The sequence below is a fragment of the Crotalus tigris genome, unplaced genomic scaffold (assembly GCF_016545835.1).
Source record: "Crotalus tigris isolate CLP2741 ecotype Arizona unplaced genomic scaffold, ASM1654583v1 scf7180000017639.5415321, whole genome shotgun sequence".
In the NCBI taxonomy this organism is placed as follows: Eukaryota; Metazoa; Chordata; class Lepidosauria; order Squamata; family Viperidae; genus Crotalus; species Crotalus tigris.
This window is the reverse complement of record NW_024096532.1, coordinates 4,577,652-4,599,446: the sequence shown is the minus strand read 5'-3', so window position 1 is coordinate 4,599,446 and position 21,795 is coordinate 4,577,652. Positions and strand designations below refer to the sequence as shown.

The following is a 21,795-nucleotide window of genomic DNA, read 5'->3' as shown; positions in this document are numbered from 1 at the left end:
CTGTTGCAGCATCCCCACAGATGCTTGGCAACTGGCTCATATTTATGACCGATTGAAGTGTCCCGGGGCCAGGTGATCCCCTTTTGCAACCTTCTGACAACAAAGTCAATGGAGAAGCAAGATTCACTTAACAACTGTGTTACTAACAACAACTGCAGCAATTCAATTAACAACTGCGGCATGAAAGGTTGTAAAATGGGGCAAAAGTCACTTAACATCTCACTTAGTAACAGAAATTTTGGGCTGAATTGTGGTCATAAGTCAAGGACTACCTCTACAGAAATGCAGAAATATGAAATGAAATGCCTTATGTAGACATCAGTGCCACCTTTAATGATGGATGGGTATCATTATATATACTTGGATAGATCCTTACTGAATATCCCCATGATTAGCTTGCCAGGCTTAATTCCAAGATTTGCTTTGACCCTTTGCACCTTTGATCTCACAGTGGATTGTGGTTCAGTTTCTCCCAGAAGTTTTGCTAACCAACAATTATAATACCAACCACCACTCTGTCTAATACTTATCCTCTTATCTTCTAAGTGCCCCACTGGCCACTATGCACAAAGATATGTTGTCACTTGTACGGTAAAGTTTGCAGGGCTTTGCCACTCAGATTAGAGTTTCAGAAATAGCACAAAGGCAATTATTTTAAATCCAGCACTCCTACCTTGCTATCATTTTAATATGAACCAAAAGAGCCAATTAATCCAGCATTTTAAAATCTCTCAATCAATTCAATCTGAAAAAGTATGGTTAATGTATACTTTGAAGTTCTATTTTTAAAGAAAAGCATCAATACAAAGTAACTTTGTATTCTGTATTTACAAACATTTGACTTCTATGCCTGGGGGAATCAATTCCAACTGTTCAGCTCATTTGTTCTATAAGGTTGAAATGAACATGATTTCATTTTGGATTATCTGTGCAGAAAACTCATGCCCTGCCCACTTATATGGGGAGCTGAACAGGTAGAATAGTTGTTGGCCACGAATTGGCCTTTTGCTCTGAAGCCAATCAACAGCTGTTTCAGGAACTGGTTCCAAGAATAGAAGAAAAGTAAGGTTTATCATGACCACAATGGATTTGGATTTAAAATGAATCTAGAAACTGGATTCAGGCAGATTTAAATTGTATATTTACACCACCATCTCTCTTTAAAAATTTGATCTTACCTAATGGAAATCAAGATAACCCTGGGATCAATGTTAAGCAAATATTTAGCTATGACAATGTCAACTGCTTGCATTTATTCATTCTACTGACCTATTCAGTTAGTGAAGGCCAATTTAATTGTGGCTCCCTTGCATTTAATGTTCTTGGGTGTTTGTATATATTTCCCCATGATCCAGCAATAGTACAGTATATCTGAATGGCACCTAATTCAGAAACCAATTGGATTCATTTGTGACAAAAATTGTCAAATGAAGTAGTGAGAGGCTTTCAAACAGAGACTGGATGGTCATTGGTTAGAGATACTCTGCTAAGTATTTCTCAAACTTGGCAACTTATTAAAGATAGTCTAGTGTTTCTCAACCATGGCAACTAGAGAAGACTTCTGGGAGTTCAAGCCTACACATCTTAAAGTTGTCAAGTAGTAGACCTTACATTGAGCAGGAGGGTGGGTTAGATTACCTTGAATGTTTCTTCAAAGTACAGGTAGTCCTTGATTTACAACCACAATTAAGCCCAACATTTCAGTTGTTAAGTGAATTTTGCCCCATTTTATGACCTTTCTTGCCACAGTTGTTAAGAGAATCTCTATAGTTGTTGTTAGTAAAATGGTTGTTAAGTAAATCTGGCTTTCCCATTGATTTTGCTTGTCAGAAAGTCAGAAAGAAAAGGTGTGACCCTGGGACACAGCAGCAGTCATAAATATGAGTCAGTTGCCAAGCGTCCAAATGTTGATCATGTGATCCTGGGGATGCTGCAATGGTTGTAAATGAGAAAAATAGTCATAAGTCACTTTTTTCAGTGCTGTTGTAACTTTGGTCACTAAATGAACTGTTATAAGTAGAAGACTACCTGTAATGATTCATTAGAAGCTGAGAACAGTTGCCTCGTACCCATAGCTGTGGAGGACAGACCCAGTTTTACTCACAGGATTTCTGTCTGTCATATAATCATGACAAGAGAAGAACTTTCAAACCAGCCAGTCAACCATGTTTGGCATTTTCTGACCAAAGTTCAGTCCTCCCTCTGAACTTTTCTCTGAAAAGCATCTGTGCCTAAACTTCCCGGGGAAATTAGCAGAATTCCACCGGGCACTTTGGCACATCTTCATGCACGTGTCCTCTGAATTTGGCTCAGTCACGCAACTTCCAATGGTGGAAGAGCTCAGCCTGAAAGAAGCAGAGTTACCAGTTGCCACACGCCTTGATCTTTCTCTGCAGCTTGAGTACACAAGACGTAATGTCTTGGTTGAGACTTATAATCATGGAGAATAATCCTCCCCCCTCATCTCACCTGTCCACAGAGAAATTGTTTTAAAGATGATGAGCAAGTGTGTGATGGGGAAGCATCATATCTGAGATAGAACAATCCCCTCACCTCCACATGCTTTGTGGTGGGGCACCTGTTAAATCTGTCAGCAGGGGGGAAAAAAAACAAGATAATTACAAGGTTCCCTGGAAGCTAGAGCTATATAATTGGAGCCCTCACTCTTCTTCTATGTTTATGAGGGCAGCCCACTCAAGACCATGAGGCTCCCAGCTTGGATTCTTCTCCTCCTGGAGATGCTGTTTCCCTCAACTGCCCAAGGAAGAATACTCCGCTTCGTTACGCTGGTAAACAGACTGGGACAATGGCAGAACTAGGAATCCCAGGGTCTCTGGCTGAACAAGATGATTTTGACTAGCCTTCTCCCTTAAGTGCTCAAACCCATTATTTTCTCCCAGTCAGGATAGCCAAAGGGAAAGCTGGCTGGAGATAGAAGAGCAGAATCCAGCAGCTAGGGAGAACATCCCGTTAGAAGAGAAGGCTGGTCTTTTGCTAGGGTTTTTAAAAAATAGACTGGACAACCATTAGATGGTGGTGTTATAAGACTTCTGCCTTGAGCAGGGGGGTTAGACTAGAAGACCTCTGAAGTCCCTTCCAGCCCTTTGATTCTATGTTCTGTGTTCTCTTTAGCCCAGCCTGTAGCCAGGGATTGGGAATCACGGTTTTGTTGGTTCTTGGGATGGCTTAATTAGATCTCAGGTGAAAAGGGTGGCCTGCCCAACATTAGAAGTTCAACAAAAATGCTTTATGTGATTACTTTGTCATGTCTCCACTTACGTTGCATGAAAAAAGGAAAGCAAAAAAAAAAAATCAAAGTTGTGCCTATGGCAGAGAGAACTGAAACATACTCCAAAAGGATGGGTCTTATAGCAAGAGAAGTTCTAATATGTCGTTAAGCACATGATCTCTGATGAAATGTAGAAGAATGTTTCTGTATATATATTTATTTTCAAATGCTACTGGAAAACCTACTTCTTAAACAGTCTGCTGCTTATTTTCTTTTCATGTTAGTTTAGGATAGGTTAGAAACAACTTTGGTTTGGGATTATATCTTGACTCATCAGCTGCATTATAGCCATCTTCCTCAGAAAGAAGAAAAGATGAAAAAGAAAGCCTGGGAAGAGTGGGGAGGAAAAGTGTGTGTGTGTGTGTTTGTGTGTGTGTGTGTGTTTCTATGTCTAAGTGAGAGAGAGAACATGGTTCGAATATGAAAAGATAAATTATAGTAGGGCCTATTTTGTATTTGTGAGTCAAGAGGGTTCTTACCTCATGGCCCAAAGTACTTTATTTTCTTACTTCTGAACATTATGGATGAGCCCAGATATCACAGCCCCCCACTTGTAATTTATGCTCATTTGGGTGTTGATTACTGGTAGGGTGGCATTTTGGTATTTGTGTTCCCTTTTTAGAGTTTATTGGCATGGCTTGCCCTGTCAATATTGGTGAGAGTGGTCTTGGTTCTTTGGTTGGGCTGTTTACTGTTGGCTTCTTTGGCAGTTCCTTGCTTGGGGTATTGTTTACTTCTTGAGTGTTGGTCTGATGTTAATCTTGCGGTTAATCTATGCTCATCTGGGTGTTGCTGAGGAAGTATTTTGATCTTTTTGTTCCCTTTTTGGCTTGTTCATTGCCCCTTTTTCACAGTATGCAGATGTTGTTCAGGTTTATGTGTCAATTGATGGCTTATTTGTCAGAGTGCCCAGGCTTCCAGGAATTCTCTAGCATTTTGGGACTTGGCTTAGTCTAGGATGGTTTCCCAGTTGAAACTGTGGATTAAGTCTGCCTATATCTTGTGAAACTAAAGAGTTTTCATCATGGCTTCCGACTGCTAGTTGGTGTTCATGGATGCACGCTGCTAGTCTTCTGCCTGTTTGCCCTATGTAGTTGCTATAGCAGTCCTTCCACAGTATGTTGTAGATGACGCCTGTTTTTTCTTCTTTGGCTGTTGGGTCTGGTTTACTTAGGATGGTTTCATTGATTAAACTGAAGTATTAAAATAAAGATACAAGATAATACAAGAAGTGCAGTTTAATTTACTGAGACTTATCATTTCAAAAACTACAAGCTGTTCTGTGAAAAATTCTCCTACCTGTGGAATCTTATAAATGTTCAAAATGTGGGCTATGTGGAAAGAGCTACGAGAGGCTAGGCCACCAATGATATCCTAGAGTAGGGGTCTTCAAACTTGGCCCTTTTGTGACTTGTAGTCTTCAACTCCCAAAATTCCTCAGCCAGCATGCCTGGCTGAGGAATTCTGGGAGTTGAAGTCCACAAGTCACAAAAGGGCCAAGATTGAAGATCCCTGCCCCAGAGTCTTCTCTTCCCCCTTGAAGTTTAAGGCACTCTCTTGGATCCAAAAGAGAAGTTTTACAATGTTCTGAATTGCAAAGTCTTGCAAGAAAACCATTGTCTAAATTCTCATGCATCAATGTGATGTTGGATAATAGATTAATATTCTCAATCTCAAAAGTGGCAAAATACATAGAAAAGCAATGCTGATAGTTCTGGGGGATCAGTCTGAAATCCAAATGCAGAAGTGCACATTATTACATTAGAAAAAGAAGCAAACCAGTTGTAAACAAGCTAGGTAATCTGAAGAATTTTATAGAGAGGCCATTAATGTTGGAATTTATTCAAAAGAGTGTCTGTCCTTCACACATTAGCTGATGGCAAATAAAATCTACCGATATTATAGCAACTGAGTAGAGCCATGCATCTCAATCATTTGTAAACTTGCAAGAAATTTGTTGATTTTTTTTCCACTTTAGAATTCTGCTTCTAAGAGGTTATTGGAAATGTTTTTATCTGTCCCTATTTAAGTTGCTGAATTTGACTTCCCACACAGATAAATGTTGCAAAAGCCCCCAGTATTTGCTCTATGGAAAAAGGCAGGTATGCCTATGATGCCATGTGGTTGTAATAGTCTGTTAGTGGTTTCTGAGATGTTTTTGATGTATGGTAGTGTTATCCTTTTTACAACGTGTTTGTTGTGCTGTGTTGGGTTAAGCGGTCAGGCACTTTTTGATGAAGTTGCAGACTAGTACAGAGACACAGAGACATAAACAACATCTACCACTGTGCAATAGGGACAATCAACAAGCCAAAAAGGGAACAAAAAGACCAAAACACCACCCTAGCAGCAATCAACATCCAAATAAGCATAGATTAACCGCAAGATTAACATCAGATCAACAGTCCACAAGTAAACAATACCCTAATCAAGGAACTACCAAGCAAGCTAACAGCCCAAAGAACCACCAAGACCACTCCCACCAATATTGACAGGGCAAGCCACTAGAATATAAATTGAGAGCAAACTCCACTCCCTACTAGCACTGATGATGTTACCTAGTTTGGGCAATGAAATGTCTGCAAGAAAGCAACCAAGCTCAGAGAGCACCAAGGACCCCTCCTGTCCACCCTGAACTACTAATATTCTCCATTATCTTCTAAATAGGTTTCCACAAGTTGCTGTGTTTGGCTAAAAAGTTGGATAATTTGTGGTTCAGCATATTATGGGATTTTAGCTTTGGCACACGGTATAAACAAGGTCATTCATGCTAAACTATAATTGTTTACTTATTTGGGCATCCTATGTTGGATAAACAGAGCAATAGTGCTTTACTGATCCTGGTTTAAGGTAGTTATGTGGGGCCCTCTTTAGAGTCAAAGAAAAACTACTTGGATGTCTATAATTGCCAATCCTGCAACTCTTCCTTTCTCAGGTTTATCGCCATGGTGACCGATCTCCCCTCAGCACCTACCCTACAGATCCCCACAAAGCAGCAGCTTGGCCACATGGTTTCCAGCAACTGAGTGAGGTATATTCAGGGTTGAATTTTAATTATTGTTATAGCAGCCTGTGCTGGCATGCAGAAGAGGGGTTCAAATGACAATCCTTGCTTGGTGCCAGCTGAGTCTTACCTTACTTTTCAGCCCCAAAGCAAGCAGGATCTTAATATTTGCTCTTTCCCTGTCATAGGTGGGCGTTTTGCAACAGAAGGCCCTGGGGCAATTCCTCCGAGAGAGATATGCTGGATTTTTGAGCCCTTCCTACAAACCACAAGAAGTAATCTTTCTTTAATAATACATTGGTCAACATAATTCAGCTTCTTTGAATTCCAGGGGCAGCAAACAAACTGAATGCAACCATAAACAGGGGAGACAAATAATAATTAAAAATAAACAGCAGCAACAATGGATCCAAGCCCTAACCGCAATCTTCCTCAGACTTTTTAGTTTGTGTGTGTGTGTGTGGGGGTGTCTTTGGCTAAATCCTGTGAAAACCAAAACATCTTAATCTAAGACCAACATTTCTCAAAAAGTTATTCTGAAAATAGTCAGGAAATCTCCCAAATGTTTCTCTCTTATTCGCTCAAGTTGCCTTGGGCAACTTGGGTATTTGAAGAAAATTCTCTATTAAATATGTAGATTAAGGTCAAACTAATGGAAGGAAGTAAGCAGTGTATATAGGTTGGTACATATGAGTTGCAAGGGATTGTATTACCTCTGCTTTTCAAATAAAACCCATCAGTCTCTTTCCTTGCTTAGTTATATTTATACATGCAGAATAATGATTGGCTTATTAATAGTTCTTAGTTTGTGTTCAGAAATTAAATAATACAAGTAAGGGAAGATTTAGAATGCACACAGTGTGCACATAAAGTGTGGTGTACGGTATCAACTTACGACTGTAATTGAGCCTGGCAATTACGATTGTAAATTTTGACAGTTGTAAAACAGGTCATCATGCAACCAAGCTAATTTTATGACCTCTTTTTTTTTTCAGTAGTTGTTAAGTAAACATGGTGGTTGTTAAGCAAAAACATCATAAATCACAGTCACTTGACCCCAGGACACTGAAGGCATAAATTCCAGCTGGTTACCAGGCACCCAAAATGCAGTCACTTGACTCTGTAGAATAGAATAGAATAGAATAGAATAGAATAGAATTTTTATTGTCACCTTAAATGTACACTAATCAGCATACATTAAAATGAAATTTTGTTGCATTCAACTCTCAAAAAAATAGCATTATGCATATACCCACATATACACACATATCTGACACAGAGGGGCGGGACTGTCCATCGGTCCTTTGGAACAGGGTTGTAAATAAATTTTGGTGTGTCTGTTGTAACTTTGAACAGTCTCTTAGTGACTGGTGATAAATCAAGGACTGTCTATAGTGGTTAAGGAGTCAATGGGGGAAACTCAGCTTGTAGTCTACCCCATTTGTTTAGGCATGGAAGAGAACGGGGCGATTTGGGGCCAGGTATTCTCTGTCAGCCCAACCAACTTCACAGGGTTATCGAAGGAAGAAATAGGAGAAATGGTGATTTATGCTGCCTTGAGCTCCCGTACCAAAGAATTTAACTAATAATACATGTGAATGCTGCTAATATCTTACAGCAACTGCTATTATTAATAATCCATTCATGGTTTTGCCACAGATACCAGTACTAGTCATTTTTTCGATTAAGACACAGATAAAAGTAGTCCTTGACTAACAACTATTCGCTTAACAACTATTCAAAGTTACAACAGTGCTGGAACAATGGACTTACAACCAGTTCTCACACTTAACAACTATCACATGTTCCTTGGGGTTACACAATCAAAATTTGGGTGTTTGTCATCCAGCATATATGACATGCATTCACCACTGTGACCTTCCCAGGGGGCTTCCAACAAACAAAACCAAAGGCAGATTTGTATGATTTACTTAACTGTGTTATTCACCTAACAACCACAGCAAAAAAAAGGTCATAAAATCAGACAAAATTTACTTAATGACCTCATCACTTAGGCATGGAATTTCCGGTCCCAATTGTGGCTTTAAATTGAAGACAAGCTTGGTCTTACCATCCCCCTAGATTGTGTTCCCCAAGAAAGGCTACACTAATGTGTAGAATGTCAATATTTTGATCACCTTGTTGCCAATAGAAGTAGCTCACTGCATGGTTATCCACTGTTTCAGATCTATGTCCGCAGCACAGATTATGACCGCACCATCATGAGTGCCCAAGCCAATCTGATGGGACTTTATCCAAATTCACATCCGGAAATTCCTTGGAAACCTGTTCCCATCCACACTGTGCCTACTAAGTATGACAAAGTAAGTGAACACAACCTGTATGTGCCCCATTAAATGTTTTCCCACCCTGTTTAATGGCTGTTCATGATACATTGCAAGGTGCAATTTAGTGAAATGACATTTGGAAGAGTAGAAAAGGAGTTTACAACAATAAAAAATATAAATATGTAGCGGTAAATTGGTGGAATGGTTGTTTAAAAAATATTTATCATACAGATTACAAGATATGTATCAAAAACTTGGGCAAATGGGTAATAGCCCAGAGCACCATTTGCTAATTGAAAGGTTCTCTATACATAAAATACAGGTAATCCTCAACTTATGACCACAACTGAACCCCAAATTTCCATTGCTAAGCAAGACAGTGAGTCATGCCCCATTTTATGGCCTTTTTTGCCATGGTTATTAAGCGAATCACTGCAGTTATTAAGTGAATCATGCAGTCGTTAAGTGAATTTGGCTTTGCTTATCAGAAGCTCCCTAGGAAGGTTGCAAATGACAATCCCAGAACCCCAGAACACTGCAGCCACTGTAAATATATGCTAGTTGCCAAACACTCAAAGTTTGATCATATGAGTATGGGGATCAGTAGTGGGATTCAAATACCTGAACAATCGGTTCTCTTATTGGATGCAGGCCTGGGCCTTCGAGGCCTAGAACGGTCTTCTACAAATGACATCCACGCACTTCTGGTGGGCCATTCTAGGCCTAAGAGACCTCCTCCAGGCCTCCGAGGCCTAGAACAGACTTCCAGAAGTGGCATCCATGCACTTCCAGCAGGCTGTTCTAGGCCTGGGAGGTCTCCTCCAGGCCTCCGAGGTCTAGACTGGACTGCTGGAAGCAGTGTGCATTCAGCTGGTTCTCCGAACTCAGCAAAATTTAGCTACAGGTTCTACCGAACTGATGCGAACCGGCTGAATCCCACCACTGGTTGGGATGTTGCGACTGTCATAAGTGTGAGAACCGGTCATAAGTCACCTTTTTCAGTGCCATTGTAATTTTGTATAATCATTAAATGGATTTAAATTAAGGACCACCTGTAAACACTTTCAGTGCACTTGTGACAGTTGAGGTGAATCTGATCAGTTCCGTATATGGAAAGAATATATTATTTTAGAATATATCCTGATAGTGACTTTAGGACAGTCGATCTATCTAACCCTAACCTTTCTTATGGAGAAAAACAGGAGGATGAGAATAGAGAGCACTATATGCATTATATGCTGCTTGGATCTCCAATCTGAATGGCGGGACATCAATTTAACAATGAATAAATAAAATGGATAAGGATAAACTGGAATTATGTGCATTTATTTTTTCTTGACCCTAAAATATCCAGGGGTCATTATTTTTCTACAAGACTAAAAAACAGGGCTATGTAGAAAGTTAGTTTTACTTGGAAGCAAACATTGGTTTATCATAGAAGAGAGTTATAGCACTGCAATAGAGGGGTTTTTTTTATCTTCCTTTTAGAATGCTAACTATGGTAATCTTAGTTTTAATATTATAATTTTATTTTTATTGTATACGCTTCCCTGGAAGTCTTGTATATTATAAAGGTAAATTATAAATGTATGGGAGCAAAGTTTTCATCTATGTATTTCTTGAAAGAGTCTTCTTGTAGAAAACTAGGAGAAATTACATCCCTAAATCCATCTTTAACAATGTTATAAGTCAGGGGTCTTCAAACCTGGCCCTTTTATGACTTGTGGACTTCCAGTCCCAGAATTCCTCAGCCAGCAATGCTGGCTGAGGAATTCTGGGACTGGAAGTCCACAAGTCATAATGTGGGAGTTGAAATCCATAAATCATAAAAGGGCCAAGTTTGAAGACCCCTGTTATAAGTGAACTCATCCTTACTTTTCCTTTTGCTATTCTCCTACATTTTCTTTGCTATCTTACTATAAAGCACATGTTTCTATTATTCCAGTCTCTTTGCTACATATTTATTCCACTCCACAAATACTGGGAAGGCTCTCACCTTGTCTCTTAAGTCTATTTCAGTTATCTTCAGCTCTGCCTGTTTTGTTTTGTTTTCATAGCTATTGAATCAAAGGCTAGCACAACATTACTACAACAGTAAAACCTTAATAAGGTTTTAAAACTGGCACAAAACAAGGATTTGATTTTGGCAGTTGCAAATCTGCCATTCAAATCTATTGGAAATAAAATATGATCTGGACTGAGAATGAACATATAAAAGATTTAGTAGTACAGACAGTCATCGACTTACAACAATTTGTTTAGCGACTATTCAAAGTTACATTGGCATCGAAAACTGAGATTTATGACCCTTTTTCACAATTACGACCTTTGCAGCATCCCCAGGATCATCTGATCAAAATTCAGATGCTTGGCACCTAGTTTCCGTTTATAACCGTTGCTGTGTCCTGGGATCATGTGATCCCCTTTTGCGACCTTCTGACAAGCAAAGTCAATAAGGAAGCCAGATTCACTTAACAACCGGGTTATTAAATTATCAATTGTAGTGATTCACTTAACCATGGCAAGAAAAGTCATAAAAAGAGGCAAAACTCACTTAACAAATGTCTCACTTAACAACAGAAACTTTGGGCTCACTTGTGGTCATAAGTTGAGGACTACCTGTATTTAGTCAAAGTTCCCGATTTCTAACAATGAAGTACTACCCAATAGTTTCAGCCTGGGACAAATCTAATTCTCTATATTCCCTACTTCTGTTCCTAGCTTTTAAAACCACCAACCAGAAGTTGCCAACGATATCAACAATTGATGGAAGAGACTATTAATTTGCCAAGCTATCAAGCTAAATTGAGAGAATGGAAGGTATGATGGACGAGGGCTAAGATAAGGAGAATAATTTAAAGCCAAATTCTAGAAGTAGAATTCCCCACAATCCAAAATTGAAAAAGAAGTTGCTGAATGGTAAAGCCAATTTTATCTTCTACGAGTTGTAGAATATGTAAATTGGTAGAATATCCATTCTATCACCAATATGTTTTGTTCATGATTACATCTAGAAAGTGATATTTTTTCATACAATGTTTAATTGTCCTTTTTTGTGGGGAATCATTAAAATTATTAAGATTTTCTTCTTTGATTACCCTCATAGTTTCAGTCTCTGAATTTCTTAGATAGTCTGAATATCTGAGGATGGAGGTTCATTCTCCGAGCTTGTAGGTTGGTTTCCGAAAGTTTTGTTACAAGGTAACATCTTCAGCGAAGTTTAGGGGATGTCAGTGTCATTATTCCTCTATTTATAAGTCTGTGTACTATTTTATGAATAAGTCCTGAAAACAAAAGTCTGGAAGAGGTCTTCAGAATACATTCACATATTTTCAGGAATCAATCAATTAGTTAACCATTTGCCTGTCCAACATAGTCTAAATAAATTAATGAATATCTATACAATTTTGCTTCAAGGTGCCACCATCCAACAGATTCTCCCAGCCGTCTACTTCAATATTAGGTCTAGACACTTTGGCTGTAATTATCCTTCTTTGAAAGCCATGGTAGACAAAGCAAATAGGTTGTCTTCTGTCTAGTAGTTGAAGTCTTGCAACACATTAAGCCTAGATTAACAAAATATAATTAATATTTCACATAATATGCTATGTCCAAACAAACTATATTATGCTTAATATAATATACGATTTCTACAATATGCTAGGATAACGTTTGGATTCCCTAAACCAGGGGTGTCAAACTGCCTGCCAGTGGGCCAGTTTCATCATATCGAAGCTGCTCCCACCCCATTGCTGGTAATGCAAAAAAAGTCATAATACATTGTGACACATCATGTGATGTGGCGAGTTTGAGACCTGTGCCTTAAACAAATTGGGAAACAAATTGTCCAAGTTCATTTTACCTAAATTTTGCATGTTGTATGAATTATGTTTTTAGATATTTGATTTTTGAAAAGAACAAGATCATTTCAGATGTTGTTGAACTATAGTATTTAATAGATCATGCCAGACAAACCTTATTGCATTCTTTGACCAAGTGACAAAATTAGTAGATCAGAGGAATGCTGTGGACATAATTTACTTGGACTTCAGTAAGGTATTTGATAAAGTAGATCACAACCTACTACTTGACAAGATGAGGGGTAGAAAGCACACCACCAGAGGGATCCATAGCTGGCTGACTGGCCATACTCAGCGTGTGGTCCTCAATGGAACCGCATCTACATGGAGGGAAGTGTGTAGTGGGGTGCCCCAGGACTCTGTTCTAGGCCCAGTGCTCTTCAATATCTATATCAACGATTTGGATAAGGGGATAGATGGGGAACTCATCAAATTTGCAAACGACACCAAGCTGGCAGGAATAGCCAACACTCCAGAAGATAGGCTTAAGATACAGAAGGATCTGGACAGACTTGAACACTGGGTGCTATCTAACAAAATGAAATTCAGAAATTCAGCTCCCTATTCCTCTGTCTTGGTGCTACTTGACCTCTCAGCGGCTTTCGATACCATCGATCATGGTATCCTTTTGCGACGACTCGAAGGGGTGGGAGTGGGAGGCACTGTTTTATGGTGGTTCTCCTCCTACCTCTCTGGCCGGTCGCAATTGGTATTGGTGGGAGGGCAGAGGTCAACCCCGAGGCCCCTTGAATGCGGCGTGCCACAGGGGTCGGTCCTCTCTCCCCTCCTATTTAACATTTATATGAAGCCGCTGGGTGAGATCATCAGACAGCACGGGGTGAGGTTTCATCAGTATGCTGATGATACCCAGTTATATATCTCCTCCCCGAGCTCTCTCAGTGAAGCGGCCGATGTGATGGGCCGTTGCCTCGAAGCCGTGAGGGTCTGGATGGGGGTTAACAGACTCAGGCTCAATCCTGACAAGACCGAGTGGCTTTGGATGTTGCCTCCCAAGGATCATGTCGACTGTCCAGTGTTGACTCTTGCGGGGGAAAATATACCCCCTTCGGAGCGGGTTCGCAACTTGGGTGTCCTCCTTGATCCACAGCTGAATTTGGAACATCAATTGACGGCTGTGGCTGGGAGGACCTTTGCACAAGTTCGCCTGTTGCACCAGTTGCGACCCTACCTGGACCGGGAGGCTCTCCTTACAGTCACTCACGCCCTTGTCACCTCACGTTTGGACTACTTCAACGCGCTCTACATGGGGCTACCCTTGAAAAGTATTCGGAGACTACAGTTGGTCCAGAATGCAGCCGCGCGAGTGATAGTGGGTGCTCCTCGATACACCCACGTTACACCTATCTTCCGTGAGCTGCACTGGTTGCCTATTGGTCTCCTGGTCCAATTCAAGGTGTTGGTCATTACCTTTAAAGCCCTATATGGCTCAGGGCCAGGCTATTTGCGAGACCGCCTACTACCTCATAGTTCCCTACGTCCGGTTAGATCCCACAAGCTGGGCCTCCTTCAGGCCCCGTCGGCCAAGCAGTGCCATTTGGCGGGGCCGCGGAGGAGGGCCTTCTCTGTGATGGCGCCCACGCTTTGGAATCAGCTCCCCCCCGGAGATTAGGACCGCTCCCACCCTGTTGGTCTTCCATAAGCTACTTAAGACCTGACTTTTCCGGCAGGCCTGGGGTTTATAAAACCTTACCCCTGGATGATTGTTTTTGTATTGTTGTTTTGTTATGTTTTATGTGTTTTTTATTGTTAGCCGCCCAGAGTCCTTCAAGAGTGGGACGGCTTATAAATTTAAAAAAAAAAAAAAGTGGTGAAAAAAGTAAGGTTCCACATTTAAGCAAGAAAAACCAAATGCACAGGTATAGTATAGGGGGTACCTTGTTCAACAGTGAGAGGGACCTCGGAGTCCTAGTGGACAATCACCTAAATATGAGCCAGCAGTGTGCTACAGCTGCCAAAAAGGCCAACACAGTGCTAGGCTGCATTAACAAAGGGATAGAATCAAGATCACGTGAAGTGTTAATACCACTTTACAATGCCTTGGTAAGGCCACACTTGGAATACTGCATCCAATTTTGGTCACCGTGATGTAAAAAAGATGTTGAGACTCTAGAAAGAGTACAGAGAAGAGCAACAAAGATGATTAGGGGACTGATGGTTAAAACATATGAAGAACGGTTGCTGAAATTGGGTATGTCTAGTTTAATGAAGAGAAGGAAGAGAGGGGACATGATAGCAGTGTTCCAATATCTCAGGGCTGCCACAAAGAAGAGGGTGTCAAGCTATTTTCCAAGGCGCCTGAAGGCAGGACAAGAAGCAACGGGTGGAACTAAGCAAGGAGAGAAGCAGCCTAGAACTAAGGAGAAACTTCCTAACAGTTAGAACAATTAGCCAGTGGAACAACCTGCCTCCAGAAGCGGTGAATGCTCCAACACTGGAGGTTTTTAAGAAGAGACTGGACAGCCATTTGTCTGAAATGGTATACGGTTTCCTGCCTGAGCAGGGGGTTGGACTAGATGACCTCCAAGGTCCCTTCCAATTTTACTATTATTATTATTAATAGCCTGGCCATCAGGAAGAAATCCTGGGACTTGTAGTTCAGCAACACATGGAGGACCACAAGTTCTTTAATACTGATTGACACATTTTTATTTTACCATATATCTGGATGGTTCCACAGTGGCCTGAAAAAAATAAGAACAAATCAAAATCCAAAGCATTTGTAATAACAAAACAAATGCAAAACATATTAATAATGGCCAGAATATAAAACTATAGCAGTACAGTGAAATTTCAGTTTATGGACTCCAGTATAGTAGACCAAATGCAACAGATCAAATTACAATTTGGACATCTTGGAATAACAGACAAGTCTGTGGCATCTTAAGTACTCCAGACAAGATAATTGTATGTCATTTGCAGTTATTTGTGTCATTTGACCATGAATGACAAAAATTATATCATTCATCAGTTTTAAAACAAAGTAATCCATTTTGTAATGACATTTTTATGCATGTATCATTTCCACCAATTTTAACACCTATTAACACAAATGAAGTTAGTTATTTGTAAATGAATCTCTGGGTTCCTAACAACAAAACAGCATGAAATAGAAATAATCAAAATCTAGGAAAAGCAATAGCACAAAAAACACACATGCTAATTTGTATCATTTCCATAGCAATGTTATTATATGGGCTGATATATTGTGCTATTTAACAGGCATTTAGGAATAAAAAATTCACTCTTTCATTAAATTTAGATCTGCTTTATTTGAAATAGTTGACAATGTGAACCATTTAAGAAAAAACATCCTCTTGTTATCAGGACCAATTTGATGAAGAGAGGATTAGTGATTGATTTGCAAGGGAAGAGTTTTAGTATTAAAAGGAGACAACCTAATGTTAAGCTTCCTAAAGGGAGAAAAGTTTCTTTTCAGCCATCACTGCCTCAGAAGTAATCAGTACTATTTTATATATGAAGAGAAGGACCCAGATTGTTGGGGGCAATGTAAATATATATATACATTGCTTACTGGTGTACACCGCTTAAAGAGTGCTTGCACTTAAAGCGGTATATAAGTCTCATAAATAAATAAATATGGCTTATCCCAGATACAGGACAGAGCTTGAGTAGGATTACTTCAGTGCAGAGAGAAATGGCTCAATATAATGTTTTCTTGTTGAATTTTTTTTTCAAATTTCAAATCCTTCATAGAATAACTGTAATACCTCAAATAAGGAAAATAGCAAATAGTTTGATCAGGTTGTAGGAAAATCTACAAAACCACCCAATGAATCTATCCAGTCCAGGACCCAGATAATTCAGTGGATTCTGAAATTAACCTCTGTTTACTGCTACAGTGAGAGGAACCACTTTGCTAGACAGATCTAAGTTTGGGAAAGCAATCATAACTCTCTCTTTAAAAAATTGGACCTAAATAGTTTGTGTCTGCTTAGGTTTGCTCTGAAGATCTGCAATGAATGCAAATAAGAATGCAGGGTTAATTGAGATAGAAATAATTGAGCGCAGTGAACCTTAGTTATTTCTGTTTTCCTCTCTTGCAGGGCTTTATGGAAAAAATGGCTAATTATACAGGGCTTAAATCTGAGCAATTGACCCTGAGAGGCCTCTGGAAGGTGCATGACACACTCTTCTGTCAGGTAAGAGCCTGCATCACAGATAGTTCTCAACTTACCAGCATTTGTTTAGCGACCATTCAAGGTTATGATGGCACTGAAAAAAGTTACTTACAACCGTTCTTCACGCTTACAACCATTGTAACATCCTCATGGTCATGTAATCAAAATTAATAATAATTAACTGGCATACATTTACAAAGTTTGCGATGTCCCAGGGCAGGGGTAGGCAACCTTGGCTCTTTTATGACTTGTGGACTTCAGCTCCCAGAATTCCTGAGCCAGCATGGCTCAGCTTGGAAATCTCTTCCTTTTCCCTCAGCATGGCTGGCTCAGGAATTCTGGGAGTTGAAGTCCACAAGTCATAAAAGAGCCAAAGTTGCCTACCCCTGTGTCATTTATTTGTAACCTTCTCCAAAGGCTCCTGACAAGCAAAGTCAATGGAGGCAGCCAGATTCACTTAACAGCCATGTGATTCACTCAACAATTGCATTGATTCACTTAACAAAATGGCAAACAAGGCTCTAAAATTGGGTGCGGCTCACTTAATAAGTCCCTTAGAACAGGGATCCCCCAAACTTGCCAAGTTTGGAAGCCCCTGCCTTAAAAATTATGGTCCCAATTACACCAAGGTCACCATTTCATTAGAAAACTCTCTTTTTTTTTCATTTTTCACACAGAAAACCCATAACATGACTTTGCCTAGATGGGCTACACCACAGGTTTTGACAACTCTCTCAGAGATAGAAGTGTTTAACATTGAAGCCCATGTGGGAATGCATGCTACCCAGGAGAAGGCTCGATTCATTGGAGGTACAATTACATTTGAATTATTTGCTCTGTTTGGAATCAAGACCTAGATGTGTATGGTAAATGTCTCAAAGGTGCTTTTTTTTCCTTCAAAAGGCAACTGGACTGTTGTTTTTTTCCTTAAGAAAGAAGAAACAAACATTTTGCTTGCCATCCAAGAAGCTTCATCAGTTCTGATGATAGGAAAATGGAAGGACTGATGAAGCTTCTTGGATGAGAAGCAAAATGTTTTCTTCCTCAAGTGAAAAAGCAGTCCAGTTGCCTTTTGAAGGGGAAAAAAAAAAGCACCTTTGAGACGACTATGACCTGGATGACTGAGAATCTCCACAGATATATGCAGGTAGTCCTCAATTTACCTCTGTTCATTTAGTGACTGTTTGAAGGTACATCACTGGAAAAAAATGATGGCCATTTTTCACACTTATGTCTGTTGCAGCATCCTCATGGTTAGATGATCAAAATTCAGATGCTTGGCAACTGACTTATATTTATGACGGTTGCAGTGTCCTGGGATCATGTGATTCCCCTTTTGTGACTTTCTGACAAGCAAAGTCAATAGGTTAGCCAGACTCACTTAACAACTGTGTTACTCACTTAACAATTGCAATGATTCACTTAACAACTGTGGCAAGAAAGGTCATAAAATGGGGCAAAACTCACTTACCAAAGGTCTCACTTGGCAACATAAATTTGGGGCTCAGTTTGGTCATACATTGAGGACTACCTGTACGGTAAAATGTGGCAATATTAAAGTAAAAAGTAAACACAGGACAGTTTGAAGGAAAACGATTGAAAGTACAAAGTGTGTACCAGCTTGGAAATATGTATGTATGTACGTACATATGTACGTATTTGTTTATTTAATTTCTGTACCACCAATCTCCCCTACAAAGTGACTCTTAGCTGTGTAAACCTAGGACATTTCCTCATTAGCAATGTGTAGAATGAAACTAGCATACTTGTGCCCAATGAGGACAAGTTTTCTGTCTACAGTGATGGCTGAATAATGCCATAGTGATGCTATTGCTCACTAGCAAGGAATAGCGTAACATTCCTTCATTTCCTCAATCTCATTGGGGATTCTGCATTTCAGGGTCTAGCAACTAGCCCTCAAATATCAAGTTAGCTTAATAGCACCACCATGTGGCAGGAATTGTTATTTAACATGCCATAACAAAGCCAGCGCTCGAGGGAGATCAGGATCCCTTCAACTTCCTTTCTAAGCTTCGGTATACTTTCTGATACAACACTGTGCAGTTCCTCTCTTCTCAGCATCTTTCAGCCTTGTGCTTTTCTGAATGTCAGATACATGTCAGTATATTATCTACCAATATATTTTCCTCTCTGCAGGTTTGCTGCTGGGCGCTATTTTGAGCAACTTTTCCAAAATGGTGTGCCAGGATCTGCCTCTTAAGATGATAATGTATTCTGCTGTAAGTTCTCCTGTTCCTTACAATTCCAAAGATCCACTTTGGAAAATGAGATAATCCAGAGAATTTACAGCACTCCTCTCCTCTCTGCAGCTATCGTTACCTACAGCACAGAATTGGTTTGGGGCAGAATTTGAGCATTTTTCTATAATCTTAAGAATTCTAGCTGCTAGTTTGTAGGGTTGTTGTTAAGGCAAAATGTCAGGGCTTAGCAGAAAAAGAGGGAGCCTTACTTCCCTCCTGCCCCAGCTGAGTGGACATCTTATTTCAAAATAAGCAAAGGAATCTAAACAGGGTTGGATCAAATCCAGTCATGCTTCCTGATATCAGTGATGGAATATTTTCCCATTTCTTGGTTTATTTCATATATATATATATGGCTACCCACCTCACCATGGTGATTTGGGGCAGATAACATAAACAAGCAAAAAGGAAAATAGGTATAATTGCCAGTGAAAGAGATAAAACTGAATATAGCAAGCAGAAAAATTACTTATTTTTTTACTTTCTCTGGACTTAAATACCTTTCTTCACTTTGAAAATACCTAGCCTTTAATTTCCTTCCATGGGGCACTGGCACTCTGCTACAAAATCCTGCCTGAGGATACAGAGAGTACAATTTGGTATGCCAAGTTTTATTCAAGAATAAGGATAAGGATTGGAAGGCAGACATGGACATGAGAAGTGTGGGAAGAAGGGATGTTCTGGTCTATTCTAATATGTAAATGGCATAATAATTATTTCTGCTTATTTTCTTTAGCATGACAGCACCTTGATTGCTCTCCAGGCAGCGCTCGGGGTTTACAGTGGCCGTCCACCACCCTATGCAGCTTGTCATGGATTCGAATTCTACCAAGAAGGCAATAAGTAAGTTTAACACAAGAAGGATGGGCAGTTCTTCCTTTTGCAACTGTCAAGATGCAGACATGGTGCGTTGTTCTCCACCAAGTTCAGGACAATCCTTAGGATCCCATTAGAAGTTTCAAAGGCTGAACACATACAAAAACCTTATGAATATTGAACCATAGGATCTAAGACTGGGCAGATTAGTTGGTGTTAATTTGACATCTTCAGCTTGCAAAGATGTCCAGGAGCTTAAATCGGGCAGAATCATACACACACAAAAGATGATTTAACTTTTGGCTTCCCGCAATTATTACCTAGTTCACTGAAGTATGTTAAAATGGAAGTTTTTGCACACCCTGAACTCAAGAAGGTAATTAGATTCTAGACAAAGCTTATTTCCATTTTGTCATTTCATTTTCCTCTTCCTTTCTTACAAGATCCCTCCCAAGCCAGACTTTGCATCATTTTCAAAACCATTTCCTTGCAGCAGAGCTGGCTGCCTCCAAACTATCTGTCAGCAAATTTAATTGCTGACGCATTAGTAAGGCTGTAGCATCAGAAATTGTTCTGAGGTGGCAGAACAATTTCAAGGATTGTGCAAGGGGAAAAGCAGCAGCAAATGTATCTTTTGGCAGGTACGTTAAGGAGATAAAGCAGATTCCAGGGCGGTGCAAAACTTTTAAATTTTCACATTTCAGCTCTTTCAGCGTTGCCATGTTCTACCGCAACAGAAGTGACCAGAGGCCCCATATCCTACCTCTGCCTGGCTGCCCCACACCTTGCCCATTGCCACTGTTCATTCATCTCACCCGTATAGCTGTCCCAGAGGACTGGGATGCCGAGTGCCAAAATCCTCAGAGTGGTCCAGGTAATGAGATCATCTTTCCCCCCTCCTCTCTGGCACAGAGCTAGTTAATTGAAAACCATTAAGCCCGATCCAATATTCTGTTTGCAGGGTGTGCAGTGATAGCCCTGGCTACAACAGTAGGTGTGCTGAGCGTGGCACTGATTGGCATGGGTGTCTTGTACTGGAGAAGGTGATAATGAAGATAAGTTGAATGGCAACCATCCAACGCCCATGGAGTAAGCAGCAAACTGCCTTTTTGTAATTTTTTTTTTAAAAAAATGTGGTGCAATGCAGCCATCTCGGGACTTCTCATCTGCCTTACTCAGCTAGCATTCTAATTGGGAGACCGTGCCACGGGGGGAGTTGACACCAACTTTGTGCCAGGCAGTTCCTAACCAACAGCTACCTGGAGGTCAACATCAGCAGGAAATTCAGCACGGGGTATTACTAGGGAAAGGGCAGCACAGCGCTCAACTGAAATGCATTATAAATTTATGGCACAATGACTTCACCTACATGCCCTACTCTCGAAATTCCTTGTACATCAGTGGTTCTCAAACTTTTTAATGTCGCAACCCCCAACCGGTCGTAAGTCAAGGACTACTCAACCGGTCATAAGTCGAGGACTACTCAACTGGTGCAGCACCATTTGCAGAATGGGACTCTTGGCGGGCTCAGCAGGGCAGAGACAGCCTGGACAATTCCTATTGGCTTTTGAAAGCCAATAGAATTAGACTCTATTCAAGAGTCTATTCTATTGGCTTTCAAAAGCCAATAGAATAAAAGGGAGTAGCACAGCTAAGGAAAAGGGGGGAAAAAATGGCGGACTGCGTTGCTTGGCGACCCCTGTGAAATGGTCGTTCGACCCCAAATGGGGTCCCGACCCACAGGTTGTAGATGCTACCCCTTTAGCAGGGTTTGGGTGTCTTAACCCAATTAAGGTTCATTTAAATACGCTGTATCAGCTTGGTTAAAGGAATATTGTCCTCACTCATTTCCCCTCCAGTCTTGCTCAATAATCCATAAACTCTGCACAAGCAAAGCTTCATTGTGTCATGTCTTGCTTTCCCATTCAACGCTGTCTGTACTCAGTAATTTGGAAGAGGTGTCCTTGGCCACAAGATCCCATATTTTCAGCCATTCTATAGCTATATCATGCCTTCAGTAGTTTCTCACTACCATGTTTGGCTTTCCACAACATACTACAGTAAGAAATTTTTAATTCAGTTATTTGGGATTAAAACTGTCCATTTTGGTCCAGGGA

At 40.3% G+C, this 21,795-nt stretch overlaps 1 protein-coding gene across 1 annotated transcript; it reads left to right on the top strand.

Moving 5' to 3' along the window:
• Nucleotides 1-2,702: 2,702 nt before the first annotated feature.
• On the top strand, nt 2,703-21,155 carry LOC120304406 (testicular acid phosphatase homolog). Its single transcript, XM_039334904.1, has 11 exons — nt 2,703-2,789; nt 6,225-6,320; nt 6,482-6,568; nt 8,480-8,617; nt 11,303-11,401; nt 16,527-16,622; nt 17,279-17,411; nt 18,759-18,841; nt 19,599-19,705; nt 20,383-20,552; nt 20,640-21,155. Exons 1-11 carry the CDS (start codon nt 2,703-2,705, stop codon nt 20,723-20,725), a joined length of 1,182 nt encoding a protein of 393 aa, XP_039190838.1. The 3' UTR covers nt 20,726-21,155.
• The last annotated feature ends 640 nt before the right edge of the window (nt 21,156-21,795 follow it).

What these genes read in the sequence shown, in the direction of transcription:
- LOC120304406 (XM_039334904.1), top strand. Translation starts at nt 2,703, where the DNA reads ATGAGGCTCCCAGCTTGGATTCTTCTCCTCCTGGAGATGCTGTTTCCC. An exon ending in ATGACACACTCTTCTGTCAG is followed by an intron (nt 16,623 to 17,278) that starts GTAAGAGCCTGC and finishes TTTTTCACACAG; the next exon opens with AAAACCCATAACATGACTTT. An exon ending in AAATCCTCAGAGTGGTCCAG is followed by an intron (nt 20,553 to 20,639) that starts GTAATGAGATCA and finishes TTCTGTTTGCAG; the next exon opens with GGTGTGCAGTGATAGCCCTG.